At 42.4% G+C, this 16,264-nt stretch overlaps 1 protein-coding gene across 3 annotated transcripts in view; it reads right to left on the reverse strand.

The window, feature by feature from the left end:
* LOC129699642 (tetratricopeptide repeat protein 7A-like) overlaps positions 1-16,264 on the reverse strand; it is a 199,024-nt gene that overhangs the window by 57,898 nt on the left and 124,862 nt on the right. For 2 of the 3 annotated variants that reach the window (XM_055639613.1, XM_055639615.1), the window contains 2 exons: positions 8,644-8,757; positions 1,108-1,244 (listed from right to left, as the gene is read on the reverse strand). In XM_055639613.1, the coding sequence (XP_055495588.1) occupies positions 1,108-1,244; positions 8,644-8,757 (251 nt within the window). The remainder of the gene's footprint in view (positions 1-1,107; positions 1,245-8,643; positions 8,758-16,264) is intronic. The other variant, XM_055639614.1, reaches the window with a different exon arrangement.

The following is a 16,264-nucleotide window of genomic DNA, read 5'->3' on the forward strand; positions in this document are numbered from 1 at the left end:
CACATTTACTCACGATTATTGTATCCTAAAAAATGAGTTCCCCTCCATCACCGTATTTTTTTAAATCACTGTATAGGAGTTCTAAATCTGACTATACAGAACATAATAAAATCAACTGTGAAAGAATGCTCTCAGAGAGTCCAAGTTTGTTAAGGAGGCATTTGGGCACTAATTTATCGACTTAATCTGGCATGTACATGGAAATCATTTACTCCTGTTTTTGATCAACACTGCAACTGCGGTTCAAACACTGCCACTCGATTTCTCCATCACAGATACTTATTTTATTCTCTCTTCCTCTCTCCTCTGTAACTTAAAACATGCCTGCTTTCTTAAGAACTGACAAAATGTTAAAGAATCAGCCTGAAATGTCAATGTTTCTCTTACCTAGAGGCTTCCTGAGTTACTGAGTATCTCCAATGGAGACACAAGAAACTGCACATGCTGGAATCCTGAGCAAAAAAAACAAAAAGCTGGAGGAACAGTGGGTCAGGCAGCATAATCACGGACAAGTTTCACTGCTTATACATCCTCTTCTTCCCTCTCACATCAGGCAAGAGGTATTAAAGTGTAAAAACGCACACCTCCAGATTCAGGGACAGTTTTTTCCCAGCTGTTATTAGGCAACCGAACCATCCTATCACCAACTAAAGAGCGGTCCTGACCTACCATCTACCTCATTGGAGACCCTCGGAATATCTTAGTTCGGACTTTCCTGTATGTTATCCTGCACTAAACTTTATTCCCTTTATCATGTATCTGTACGAGGTGGATGGCTTGATTGTAATCATGTATTGTCTTTCCAATGACTGGATAGCACACAACATAAAAAGCTTTTAACCTCACCTCGGTACATTTGACAATAAACTAAACAAATTAGGATAAAGGATGGAGTTCAAATCTGAATAGGATTCACCAATATTTGACATTGTGGAATCTGCTTAAAATTATTTTTTCAGCATTTAAAATTCAGGCAAATTAATTTATATTTTTGCTTCCTCTATATAAGTAAAATAACTGAAATATTTCTGAAAAGATTAAGTATTTTCCAATAGGGAAAACTCTAATCCAGTCAAACCTAGGATATAATTTCCAAATCCTCCTTACCAGATTCACCCTCATGAAAACCAGGATGGAGGGTGCTTCGTTTCTCAGCCGATGTTCCTTCACCTACGCTGTTTTGAAGCGTGCTCCGCTTGTCAATCTGTGCCCCTTCAATTAGACTGCTTTCTTTCTCCCAATCACTGGAATAAGGAGAACACGTGTAATCAGGATGACAATGTACAACATTTTCTACAGTTTTAATTTTCCTTTCCCAGGGTCATTAATTATGTTTCATAATGACATCCAATATCGTGTCGAACTAGCCCTTCTTCATTTGTGAGCTCAGTTGAACATAGAAACATAGAAAATAGGTGCAGGAGTAGGCCATTTGGCCCTTCGAGGTGCACCGCCATTCAATATGATCATGGCTGATCATCCAACTCAGTATCCTGTACCTGCCTTCTCTCCACACCCCCTGATCCCTTTAGCCACAAGGGCCACATCTAACTCCCTCTTAAATAAAGCCAATGAACTGGCCTCAACTACCTTCTGTGGCAGAGAATTCCAGAGATTCACCACTCTCTGTGTGAAAAATGTTTTTCTCATCTCAGTTCTAAATTATTTCCCCCTTATCCTTAAACTGTGACCCCTTGTTCTGGAACAACTGGGTCTGCCCAAAAGCAGCATGAAATAGGTTTCGGCCCGTGTGCGGTACGAGTCCGCCTCACCTCCTTTCATTGGAGAAGATACCGGGGATGGAAATAGGGAAACGACCGGCGACCCGATAGGCAGAGAAGTTGACGAGATAGGCGAGCTAGTCGCCAAACGCCGCGGGAAGTCCGCGGTGGAAACGATAGGTGGCATGGGGGACGCGGGACCGACTGTGGGAGGGTACCCGAAACGCGAGACATCAGGATATGGAGTCGCAGAACGCGGTTCCTTCACTGGAAGGATATGTTGACAGTTGTGTCTGTGGATGACTCCGTCTGCTTCGACCAGATAAGAGCGCGGTTCTTTGGCAGGGCCGTGCATGTGTCCCAGACGTGCATAGCCCTTGTTTGTCTGGAGACGGACCACTTGTCCACGTGCGAGAGGTTTGCGTGGCTTGCTGGATTTGTCAAAGAAGCGTTTCTGCGTGTCACGTTTGAATTGTAGTTGCTTCTGAACTGCAGACGAGGAGCGAACTTGTGGCTGCAAAAGCTGCTGGGACACAGGCAGTGGAGCACGGCTTTGGCAAGATATCAGTCGTTGGGCTGGAGAACCCAGTATGGGATCCTGTGCAATATTCCTTAGGTTGAGCAAGTCCAGGTACACGTCTGATTTGGCAAGGAATGACCGCTCCATGAGTTGTAATGCACTTCGGACAGCGCGTTCGGCTAGTGGGAATTCAGGGCTGCTGGTAATATGTTGAAAGTCCCATTGTTTTGCAAAGTTTTTAAAAGCATGGCTGGTTAACTGTCTGACGTTGTAAGGCTGGATACGTGCAGGGGAGCCGTGCATGGAGAGGTGACACTGCAACTTTCCGATTACTGCTTCAGAAGTAATGGTTTGAAGTAAATCGATTTCGAACCAGCCCGAGTAAGAGTCAACAAGAACCAGATAGTGTTTCCAATGCCATTCAAAGATGTCAGTGGCTAACGTGGACCACGGGAGAGGAGGGACCGGGTGCGGCAGTAAAGGCTGCTTTTGCTGATGTGACGTCATGCTTTAGCAGACGGCGCAAACATTTTTTTTTAATCGTATGTATTTGGTCATTCCGGGCCAGTGAAACATGCTTTGTGCCTTTTGGAGGGTTGTCTCCACGCCGGGGTGACCCCTGTGGATGTCGTCAAAGTTTCTGTCCCGGAGGGCTGTTGGGACCACCGCCTTGTTACTAGTTTGTCGCGAATCAGAAAATATGGGTGGATTTCGAGCGGGGTGTTGACTTGTTTGTCTGGCCAGCTGAGCCGGATGACTGCAGACAGCAATTGTAAAGTCTCAACAGCAGCCGTGTGTTCTGCGAGGCTGCTCAAACAATCATTTGGTACAAACAAAACATTCATTACTTAGAATCGGTCCTGTTCAGAGAGTTGTTGTTCGTTAGTTTTGCGCGGGGCTCTGGATAGCGTGTCTGCTATGTGCATGTCTTTGTCTTTCTTATAGACGATGTTGAAATCAAACCGCTGCAGTTGCATCATCATTCGCTGTAGTCGTGCTGGGGCAACGTGGATGGGCTTGTTCAGAATGGTGACCAGCAGCTGGTGGTCATTTTCTATAGTCACAGACTTGCCAAAGATAAAGTCCTTGAATTTAGTGCAGGCGAAAACCACTGGGAGCAGTTCCTTTTCGATCTGGGCGTAATGCTGTTCAGAGTGAGTGGCGTAGCGTACAAAACGGGCTTGAAGTTTCCATCGGTAGTGGTCTGCAGGCACCCTATGCCTAGCCCGTACTGGGACGCATCGCAGGTGACTCCAAAGCAAAGTAGGCGAGAGTAGGTGCGCTAGCCAGTTGCAATTTGAGAGTGTAAAAAGCTCTTTGGTGCTGCGGATACCAGGACCATGCCGCGTCCTTGTGTGTCAGTTCTCGTAGGAGGGCAGATATGTCGCTGAGTTTGGGGATAAATTTTCCCAGATAGTTGACCATTTCTGAGCTCACAACGTCATTAAGAACCAGCATTTCGTTGATAGCTGCAGCTTTCGACGGGTCTGGTCTGAGACCATCACTTGTGAATACATGTCCGACGTAAGTAACCTCTGGAACTCGAAACCTGCACTTCAGGGGATTGAGTTTGAGCTGAATGTCTTTGGCATGGTCAAGTACTTTCCTCAGATTGGCCAGATCATGTCCATAGACGAGACGTCATGTTCGGCCAGATCGCGTCCATAGACGAGAATATCATCAACAATGATGGCGCATGGGTACTCTGCAAACAATTGTTCCATTGTTCGCTGGAAAACTTTGCTGGCATAGTTGATGCCAAAGGGCATTCTCAGAAATTTGTATCGGCCAAAGGGGTTGCCGAACGTAGTGAGATTGGACGAGTCTAGGTTCAGTGGAATCTGCCATAACAAGCTTTTGGCATCCAGAACTCAGAATACTGCTGCTTTGCTTATCTGGGCAGCGACTTCTTCTCTTTCGCATTGGGTAATGCGGGCATTTGATGGCAGTGTTAAGATCTCTGGGGTTGATGCAGATACGGATCTCCTCCTTGTTTTTCTTTGTTGCGACTACCATGGTGGAAATCCAATCAGATGGGTCAGTAACTTCAGCAATAACACCCATGGAGACCATGCGCTTGAGTTCATTGTGTACTCAGTCACGCATGGCATACGGAACACGATGTGGCGCTCGGACCACAGGAGTGACTTTATGAACAACAACAATGTGGTATTTGACAGAGTTTATGGACAGCACGGCCAACATAGACCAGGCCTAGATTGTGACATGCATTAGCGAGCAAAGTCTCTGAATCTCCCTCAACAATATAAAAATGTAAGGTACGGGTCTGTTTGTCTATGGTGCACTTTAATCAGCTTGTCCAACTGGGTGTAGAACTTCTCCCCCATAAGCCCAAAGCATTGCGGAGGCCTTAGCAATTCGTTCAGCATTACGAATTTTTCAAACTCTCTTAATGAGATGACGTTGCATTTGGCGCCAGTATCTACCTAAGCAATCAAAGGCCTGTTATCCACAAACATGGTTACCTCAGGGTCAAGTTGCTCGTTAGACGAAGGGAGGAGAGAGTGGATGGCAGAACTGGTATCTGTACTCTCTGAGAACGGTGCGGGGATGGCAAGTCAGGCTCTTGTAAATCATTATCAGTAAGCTCATGTTGAATCAGGTGCAGGCTCGTCCTTGAGGCTACAGGAGTCACACGGGAACGGCAGAACCGAGCAAAGTGGTTTAATTTCTTGCAGAAATGACAGGCTTTCCCATAGGCAGCATAGGCAGTTGGAATGTTGGTCGGTGTAGGCAAGTTGGGCCGAAGGGCCTGTTTCCGCACTGTATGACTATGTATTGATGAGCTTTCTTTGTGCTTGCATCAATATGCTGAGCCCGTCAGATCTTCAGAGATGTTCACGTCCAGCTACTTGAAACTGTTGACCCTTTTCCACCGTCGTCCCACTGATGAAGGCAGGTTCACGGATCCTTGGCTTCCCCTTCCTAATGTCAACAATCAGCTCTTTGGACACAATAGGTAACTCAGTGGGTCAGGCAACATCTCTGGAGAACACAAATAGGTGACGTTTTGGGTCGGGACCCTTCTTCAGAGTTACTCCGAAACACTTTGTGTCATTTTTTGTAAAACAGCATCTGCAGTTCCTTGTAAATAATCAGCTGTTTGGTGTTGCTAATGGTCAGAATAAGAATGTTGTTTTGTGCCATTCAATCAGATGATCAATCTCCTTCTTTGTCTCATTACTCTTTATTTGTCCAAGAATGGTGGTATCTTTGGCAAATGTAAGGATGATCTGTAAGGGGCTCTGTCTGGCTACGCAATCGAGGGTCTAGAGCAGGGGACTGAGCATGCAATGTTGAATTGCCTCTGTGGTGATGGTATTGTTGCTCATTTGTACTGATTAAGGGTCCAGTATTCCAACAAAGATTATAATTCCAGCATTCTTTGTTGATATTTCAAATTTCTGAATCTGCAACTTTTTATTTTCCCCCTCTGTCTCACAGTTACCGTATTGTTTCTTTCCTTTTCCTTTCTCTGTTCCATTTTCATTCATCTCCTTCTATTTGTAACTCCCTAAGATTTGTGTGCTTTAGGATCTCTCGGGCTCCATCCGATTACAGAAATTCCCGTTGTTCTCTCCGCCATATCCCCTGCTCTTCAATTTAAAATAATTTAATTTCTAACTTTATTCAGTTCTGATAAAAAGGTTATCCAACTAAAATGTCACTTCATTTTCTCTCTTCACAAATGGCAGCAAGTCTCCTGAACATTTATAGCATTCTCAGTATTCAGTATTTACTTTAATGTCATTTTAACTGAGTACTTACATACACAGATGAAACGAAAAAAATGTTTTTCGATCAGTTACCAAATGTTTCTCGATCTGTCTGCATTATTAACACCAACAATTTTTTGTTTCTGTCATTACATTTATCTTATGACACCCATGTGCCTTAATGAAGCATGTAAAAGGCAAAAAGTTCTGGGATTGTTATAACAGTGTAAACAGAATGTGGGATATGCAAAACCTCAGTAAAAAAATGCCATTAAAACCCATATACGAATCAACCATCTACAAGCAGTTGTACGATTAAACCATGTAGATTTACCATTAGAAACCCAATGGTAATTTCAACTGAACCTGCCTGTCAGCCCTACTTAGTAAAAACCAAGAGATCGACAAGCTATTCAGCTATCTGTTCAATTCTGCTGGGGAAATGTACAATAGTCTTGATCATTGCTTTACAACGAATGCATTGTAACTACTTAATTGCTATATAAAGCATACATTTTGAAATTCCACCTCCATTGCAGTTTAGAAAGTCACAGTAAACAAAATTAAACCACTTTATTTAATTTAACATCTGGGGCACCATTGATTTGTGTGGAAAGCATCTTTCTCAGAAAGCAGAAAATATATTATTTATTTGCATCTGCGATATGTGGGTGGGGGAAAACAAAACTGTCCATGGGGTACTATTATCATTATCTAGTGAGATTAGACATCTAATATTTTGAATTCATGTCCATTTTTTTATTACATAACAAAAGTATATATTCTGCTGCACATGAAGAGGTCATGTTTGTTTTCCATTTTAGATGATACTGACAACTACAATACTCCAACAAATTTAAATATAATAAACACATCAATGCATAATGGGTGTTTAAATGAAAATAAAGCAAGATACCTTGAGATAATACTGTTTACATTCAGAAATCCATGTAAAGACCATAAATGCTGGGCAGTCAAAATATATTTTCTTCTGGGGTGTGTTATTATTATTGCTACATTAGAAACAGGAGCAGAAAGCAAATAACCCTTCAAACCTACTCTATCAATGAAACAATGGCTGGTTCAATCTTAGCTGCAGCACGTTTCTGCTCTCTCTACCCCTTCACTTCCCTAAATTAGCCACCCTTTACTTTCAAACCATACCCCAGATAATTTCACAAAGGACTTATAAGCTCAGCATCCATCCTTCAATCTCCCTCACAACTTATATATTTAATTGGAATGTCCCTTCTGTTTCATGCATGTGATTCTCCAGAGGTTGTGTACAACAATATTCTGTAATGGCACTCCAATTAATCATTTCCTTTTTCATTCCCTCTTCAAAAGCAGTTAACCTCACATTTCACACCTTATATTCCATCTGCTAAATTCTTGATTGCTCACTTATTCTGACTATCCTCTTGTGCCCTCTTTGTCATCTCCTCTCAACCTGCAATCCCAACATTGTATCGTCTAGAAATTTGGCAACAGCACACATTTTCCTTTCATCTAAGTCATTAATAATGATTTTAAATAGTTGGAAGTCCAACACTGTTTCTTGATTCGCCTATCTAAAAATGACCCTTTATCCTGACTCTATTTTATGTTAGTCGGCCGATTACTAACCATGCATTATTTTGTGCAGTAACCTTTTTTTGTTTGTCTGATTGCAGTAATCTTTTGTACAGCTTTCAGACAAATTTCATAATTAGTTTAGAAAATGGATCTTTTGTTTAAGAAGGAACTGCAGATGCTGGAAAATCGAAGGTACACAAAAATGCTAGAGAAACTCAGCGGGTGCAGCAGCATCTATGGAGCGAAGGAAATGGGCAACATTTCGGGCCGAAACCCTTCTTCAGACTGAATAGGTCTTGTCTGACTGATGCAAATCACTGAAGAAAACGCAAAATTTATAATGTGTAAACAAACAAACCCAATATGGTAAAAATTCTAACAGATGTAAAGTGCAGTGCCATTATTATTTTTTGGGCCATATGCAATAATATGAATAGTCGGATCACACATATAATGTTCATCTTTCAAAAGGTCACTGATCATAAATATTAATTCTTTGCATCTCCTTGGACAATGGCCATTGAGGCATTTTGATTTAAATAAATATAGTGCTGCAAGCTTGATATTCAGATATCTACTTCACTTCAAGTGGCAGGAAAATAGTTAATTCATGTTATAGTATTATAAGGATAGAGAGAAGGTGGAGAGGCTGTTTCCACCAGTGGGAGAGTCTAGGACCAGAGGCCATAGCCTCAGAATAAAGGGTCATACCTATAAAAAGATGTGGAGGAAGTTCTTTAGTCAGACAGCGGTGAATCAGTGGAATTGATTTCCATGGATGGGTGTGGAGGCCAAGTCGATGGATATTTTAAAGGCGGAGATTGACAGATTCTAGATTAGTAAGGGTGTCAGGCATTATAGCGAGAAGGCAGGAGAATGGGGTTGAGAGGGAAAGATAGATCAGCCATGATTAAATGGTGGAGTAGACTTGATGGGCCGAATGGTCTAATTCTGCTCCTAGACCCTCTGAACACATTAACAAACCGCCACATATCTTTTACATCATGAAGTCAGAAAATTATTTAAATTGATTCTGCTTCCAAGTACATTCAGCATTGCTTTTCCTTTAAGTATTAATAGTATTATCTACCTGAACTGTGAAATGTATGTTTTCTGCCACATGCTTAACATGTGTTTGCAGGTTTCAAGAGCTTCATCGGGTCCTTTGTGAATCGCCTCAAGTTTGACTTTGCTGAAAAGTAAACTGCAAAAATAGAATATTAAAAAATAACCCGCTTTTTTAAAATATTGTATAAATTTAAAAAGCAGTTTATTTTATTTTTCACAAAATAGGACCATCCACAATGATAATTTTGATCTGCAAACATGTTATTGTTGCCTAATGCATTACAGAAATGTTAAATGAGTACCTATTGAATAAGCCCCACTTTGACAAATATGTCACGAAAATGTGCCTTAAATACACATTGATTAAATATCTTGCATTGTAATCAGAGCTTTATAGTACATGACAGTTGGTTACCAGTGAAATGGACCTGATTAGTTTTAATGGATGTTACGGGATCAGTTAGAGGATTGTCTGGAACTTGCACATCTGTCCCTGATGGGCAAATTGAGACCATGAGCCCAACTGGAGTAATGCCCATTGGCTCCAGCTGTCAAGTGAAGGATTGCTGAATTGGCTGCAATCGAGTAGAACTGGCTCCAACTCAATAGAATGGAATCTCTGGAGCAAAGATTATTTTCAACATGGAGCCAAAGCCAATCCTTCAACCACCTGTCCACATTGAGAAACAACCGAGTGCTTAAGCTCTGACGAACGCAGCAAAAAGGTGCCAACTTTGCCCCTTAAATATCCCCAAGATGCTCCAGCTAGCTGTGGCATCGATTTTGGAACCAACAATTTAACCTGCCATGATTAAGTGTGCCCAATGTAACTTGTGCACATACTAACTTAAGACCAAAGATATTGCCCAAGCCATTTCCTCCCACATTACAGAATGTAACATATTCATTTCCCTTGGCAGTCAGTTATATCCCGATACATATTTAAGATGTTTGCACGTACTTGCTGCATCAAAGAAATGAACTGCAGGAATTCAAAAAACATTTCTGCTGCTCAATCTAACCTTCACTAAATTATATTGCAATGTTAGCAAGCATTTATATTTATTCTCTCTAGTTTAGATTTGTATTTGTCGCAGGTAGAATAACACAAACCTAAAATAACACGCTCAGATTTATCACCTAAATGGCTGACAACGGAAAAAATAATATGTCAGCACAGAATTATTCAGTTTCAAAGTTAGTGGAAGGAAGTGTCACTCTTTCCCAGTTTCCATCATATACATGGAGAATAGACCCTCAGATGAAACAGGGCATCTTGCAACATATTTTTGCACATAGTTGAAAGTAGCTTAAAATCTTGAGCACATTCACTCTGACGGTCAAGAGCAACAATAAAGCAATCAGCATTGTTACAAATTATTTACTGTAGAAAGGAGGAACACGCTACAATTGTTTTATCATTTTTCACATAACGACCTTAACTTGAGGTGGATGGACAGCTGGTACAGCAAAGGTTTGAAGAATACAATGATATTTATGAGCCATATAGTGCTATATTAACATCTTAAACCCCATGCTGCAGGGACCATAGAGAGTTCTGCTAAGGAAGGGAAGCTCATGCATTGTAACTGCCAGGAATATCTTAGGCAGCTTGCATTTTCGCTCAACTTGTCTAAAGCAAGGGGTTGGAGCAAGACGATATAATACCCACATTCTTTTTGCTCAGATAATTAGTTGACTGGCAGAATACAATGTACAGACTTGTCTGCATGGCATTCCCATGGCATTGCTCAGTACAATGCAGGGGATGCCGTTTCCTACCAGTCTTGACTGGATTGTGCAGAAAATGATTTATCTCACAGTTGGACAGGAAGAGGAGAGAGCCGCTGGTGGCAATGGATGTGAGGAGTGGGCCGGTAGGAGAGGGACCAGGGTATTGCCTTCAGTACCTTCAAGGCTTGCTGCTGGAGGTGTCCCTGGTCGCGGGTCTGCAGCAGCCAGGGGCATACCTTGGCTTACCTGGATCGTGGTCTATTTATTTTTCTTTGTAAACGGTACCAACATTTGGCGATTGCGCATTTGTGGGTTGTGCAAAAAATGTAATTGTGCTGTGCATGCATGACAATAAAGAACCATTGAAACCTGAAACCATGCCTAGATGTTCACTAACATCATTCCACGTCTTGTTAGGAGCATAGTCAATAACTTAAAAGCAATTCATAGGTAGATGAAAAAAATCACCTCCCATAAATTTCATAAATGGGATTAAATATATGGGGAAATTGATACAATGTTAGAAAAAGACTGTCATGATGAAAGGAATTGATTTGGCATTTAGCATTGACTGTTCGTTTTCCAGAAAAACAGCCATTCTCAGAGTTTAGGCAAAACAGTTGAAAGCAAGTATTGGGTTAACTTCTCACAAAAAAAGCTACATGAATATGGAAGTTAAGATCTTGGAATTCATATATATCTTTATATATTAACATATATAACAGACATGCTTAAAACCTATATGTACAGGAGATTAAATAAAGTAATTTGAGTAAAAAGATAGGAGAAATTCAGCTAAGAAAACATCACAAGGCTCAATGGGTTTTATCCAAGTAGTTTACTGAATCTCACATTGATTTCTAAATTTAGACCATGTTATCTTGAGCAAGCAACAAAGAAAAGGAAATTAGGAGCTCAGTGCATTTTCAAGCCATCTAAGATCAGGTTATAACTGTGACCAAAAGGACATCAGCTTCCCACCATCTAACAGAGAATACAATGCAGTATTTAGTACATGAAAAGCAGAGAAATATTAATTAAGCAAAAACGCCAAGAAAATACTCAAATTCATGGCAGATAGTTAGTATCCAAAATGTAGACAAAGCCATTTCTATTTTTACACTCTCCCTTTACATTCAAATGACTGGCTGTGAAGTACAGCGTCTAATTTTTATTCGAAACAAATAAATATTTCTGTACTGACGTGGATTTCAAATAGCTCCAGTGGTCCGTGAAGAGCCAATCTATTCACAATGAATTAAACTGAGCACAAGACCACTGAACCACTACAAACAGTAGCCTGGAGATAGGGTGCAAGTTGTATCAGGAGTTAAAATTAGCATGTAACAAAGGTAATGCTATGGTGGTTATGGCTGGTAGACTGGGAAAATCAGGTTGGTACTAGACCCCAAGAAAGGGAATTTGTGGAGTGCCTCAGAGATGGATTCTTAGAGCAGCTTGTACTGGAGCCTACCAGAGAGAAGGCAATTCTGAATTTAGGGTTGTGTAATGAACCGGATTTGAGAAGGGAAGTCAAGGTAAAGGAACCATTAGGAGGTAGTGACCATGTAATGAAGTTTTAGTCTGCAATTTGAGAGGGGGAAGGTAAAATCCGAAGTGTCAGTATTGCAGTTGAACAAAGGGAACTATGTAAGCATGAGGGAGGAGCTGGCCAAAGTTGACTGGAAAGGGACCCTAGCAGGGATGACGGTGGAATGACGGTGGAACAGCAATGGCAGGTGTTTCTGGGAATAATCCAGAAGATGCAGGATCATTTCATTCCAAAGAGGAAGAAAGATTCTAAGGGGAGTAAGTGGAGACCGTGGCTGACAAGGGAAGTCAAGGACAGTATAAAAATAAAACAGAAGACGTACAACATAGCAAAGATGAGTGGGAAGCTAGAGGATTGGGCACCTTTTAAACATCACCAGGAGGTAACTAAAAAGGCAATCCAGGGAGAAAATATAAAGTATGAAGGTAAGCTAGCCAAGAATATGAAGGAAGATAGTAAAAGCTTATTTTGGTATGTGAAGAGAAAATAAATAGTTAAGACAAATGTGGGTCGCTGAAGACAGTAACAGGTGAATTTATTATGGGGAACAAGGAAATTGCAGATGAATTGAACAGGTACTTTGGGTCCGTCTTCGCTAAGGAAGACATAAACAATCTCCTAGATGTACAAGGGGACAGAGGATCTGGGGTGATGGAGGAACTGAAGGAAATTCACATTAGTAAGGAAATGGTGTTGGGTAGACTGATGGGACTGAAGACTGATAAATCCCCAGGGCCTGCATCTCAGGGTACTCAAAGGAGGTAACTCTCGAAATTGTGGATGCATTAATGATCATTTTCCAATGTTCTACAGATTCTGGATCAGTTCCTGGGGATTGGAGGGTAGCTAATGTTATCCCATTTTTCAAGAAAGTAGGGAGGGAGAAAGCAGGTAATTATAGACCAGTTAGCCTGACATCGGTGGTGGGGAAGATGCTGGCGTTGATTATCAAAGTTGTAAGAGTGGCACATTTGGATAGCAGTAACAGGATCAGTCCAATGCAGCATGGATTTACAAAGGGAAAATCATGCTTGACTAATCTTCTGGAAATTTTTGAGGATGTAACAAGTAAAATGGACAAGGGAGAGCCAGTGGATGTAGAGTACCTGGACTTACAGAAAGCCTTTGATAAGGTCCAACACAGGAAATTAGTGGGCAAAATTAGAGCACATGGTATTGGGGGTAGGGTACCAACATGGATAGAAAATTGGTTGGCAGACAGGAAACAAAAAGTAGGGATTAACGGGTCACTTTCAGAATGGCAGGCAGTGACTAGTGGGGTGCCGCAAGGTTCGGTGCTGGGACTGCAGCTATTTACAATAAACATTAATGATTTAGATGAAGGAATTAAAAGTAACATTAACAAATTAGCAGATGACACAAAGCTGGGTGGCAGTGGGAACTGGGAAGAGGATGCAATGAGGATGACTTGGACAGGTTGGGTGAGTGGGCAGATGCATGGCAGATGCAGTTTAATTTGGATAAATGTGAGGTTATCCACTTTGGAGGCAAGAACAGGATGGCAGATTATTATCTGAATGGTGTCAGGTTAGGAAAAGGGGAAGTTCAAGGAGACCTGGGTGTCCTAGTACATCAGTAACTGAAAGTAAGCAAATAGGTACAGCAGGCAGTGAAGAAAGCAAATGGCATGTTGGTCTTCATAACGAGAGGAGTTGAGTATAGGAGCAAAGATGTCCTTCTGCAGTTTTACAGGGCCCTGTTGAGACCACACCTGGAGTATTGTGTGCAGTTTTGGTCTCCTAATTTGAGGAAGGACATTCTTATTATTGAGGGAGTGCAGCTTAGATTCACCAGGTTAATTCCCAGGATGGAGGGACAGTCATATGATGAAAGAATGGAGCAACTGGGCTTGTATTCACTGAAATTTAGAAGAATGAAAAGGGATCTTATAGAAACAGATAAAACTATTAAGGGATTGGACATGCGAGATGCAGGAAACATGTTCCCAATGTTGGGGGAGTCCAGAACCAGGAGTCACAGTTTAAGAATAAGGGGTAAGCCATTTAAAACTGAGATGAGGAAAAACCTTTTCACACTGAGTTGTGAATTTGTGGAATTCTCTGCCTCGGCAGTGGAGGCCGATTCACTGGATACATTCAAAGTTAGATAGAGCTCTTTGGATTAGCGGAATCAAGGGGATATGGGGAGAAGGCAGGAACGGGGTACTGATTGGGGATGATCAGCCATTATCACATTGAATGGCGGTGCTGGCTCCTGTATCTATTATCTATGTATCTATGAATTTAACAAATTGGCCATGTTACGAAATGTATGGAATCGAGCATAACAGTTGAGGTGTAAATCTGGGAAGAATGAACAATGCCGGATCTAGGTTTGGGGTATCCATTTCCTTCCGGGACTAACAGCAATACTGAAAAATAAGTTTGTAAAAATAAGTAATCTTTAGACTTAAACAAAGCTACCAACCTGGGGAATACAAGAAGTGTGTTCTTGTGGCCTGAGCCAGAGGGTGCTTTTCAAGCTTTTTCATCCTGATAATACATTATTATAGAGATATCTTTAGGAATTAACGGAATCATAGGGGTATATGGTATGGGAGAATAGGCAGGCAATTACACAGTTCTGGGGACTCCTGGATACTTTGGATGATCAGCCATGATCACATTGAATGGCGGTGCTCAACTAGGACAGCTGACTCCTGTATCTATTCATCTATGTATCTATGAAAATTTCTAACAAATTGGCCAAGAAATGTCACCTATTCCTTTTTACGAAATGTATGTCTAATCGAGTTTCATAACAGTTGAGTTCAGGAACTGCAGATGGTTTGACACAAAATCTGGGAACTCGGCAGGTCAGACAGCAATGCCGGATCATGAATAGGTGATGTTTCGGGGGGATCTTCAGATTTATTGGGTGGGTATTCCTGGGTAGATGGTGACACCGTCGCAGCGGCCTCGCAGTCCGTCTGTCCCCGTTGAGGGTATAATTTGTAGGGTTTTTAAAGTGTATGTGTGGGGGGCAGGGGGGAGGTGGGGGAAACTTTTAAATCTCTTCCCTGTACGGGGACCTGACCTTTCCCTGTCGGGTCTCCGTTGCCGTTGGGGCCTAGCGCCGTGGAGCGGTCTTCAGCCGGAACGGCAGCTCAAGTCACGGAGCTGGCGGAGCTGCGGGCCTACCATCGTGGTGCTGGCCGGCTACAGAGCGTGGAGAGCTGTGATGGCGCGTTGCTGCGACCCGACTCGACTCTGACCTGACTCCGGTGGATGGTGACCCCGGGAGCTCGCGGGTCCCCGGTGGGAGACTACTTCACGGAGCACCAGCAATGGTAACTTCTCCCTCCCGAATTGCGGGGTTGAAAGTGACCTGGAGTGGGGCCTTACATCGCCCTGCGCGGCTTAAAAACCCGCGGGATTTGCTAGCGCCCGCCGGGGGCTCCAACATCAAGATCCGGAGCAGGGCCTTACATCGCCCGGCGCGGCTTTAAATGGCCGCGGACTTGCTAGCGCCCGCCGGAGGCTTTGACTTTGACCGGGAGAGGAATGGAGAGCAGGGGAGCCTTTGCCTTCCATCACAGTGAGGAGGAGAATCACTATGATGTATGATTGTGTGGATTGTGTTGGTGTGTGTCTTGGTTCTTTTCTTGTATGGCTGCAGAAACCAAATTTCGTTTGAACCTCATGTGAGGTTCAAATGACAAATAAATGGTATTGTATTGTATTGTTCCACGAGCGGGACATACTTGCCAGTGGTGTTCATATCTTAGTATACAGGCAGGACAGGGTAGCTCTAAGAGTAGTCAATAGTTTACTCCAGACCCCATAGCATCAGATCAAACGTGGGCCATGAAATCACGCATGAATACCACCACGCATTCTTCATCCCCTATGAATGAATCCTCTTTGATCACAATCTAGACAGGCTCCTTGATGATTAACACATTGAAGTTGTATTGCAAGTAAAAGAGCACAGAGCTTACTAAGAATGGAGGATTTCAACATCCAAAAATAGCTTGGCTATATTGTCACCAACTAAGCCAGACGTCCAGCATTGAGTCCTGAAGGAGACGGTGGTCACACTGGAACTGCATCAGGTAGCAAGCAAATCAAGCCTACTTGACTTTGCCCTCACCAATCTATAATTGTGACAGGTGCAACGATCCATGGTAGCGCTGGTAGAAGTGGCAACTCTGCTATCTTTATGAGGCCAAGGTCCTGTCTTATCACCCAGGATACCATCCATTGTTTTGTTCAACATTATGATCATGCACACTGGAATAGATTCAGAATAGATAGGATTTCTCAAAATTGCCATCTATGCGACGCTGTGGACATCAGCTCCAGCAGCAATGCTCAGTGTTAGTGGGCGGGGTGGG

This window comes from Leucoraja erinacea, chromosome 8, assembly GCF_028641065.1.
Source record: "Leucoraja erinacea ecotype New England chromosome 8, Leri_hhj_1, whole genome shotgun sequence".
NCBI lineage: Eukaryota > Metazoa > Chordata > Chondrichthyes > Rajiformes > Rajidae > Leucoraja > Leucoraja erinaceus.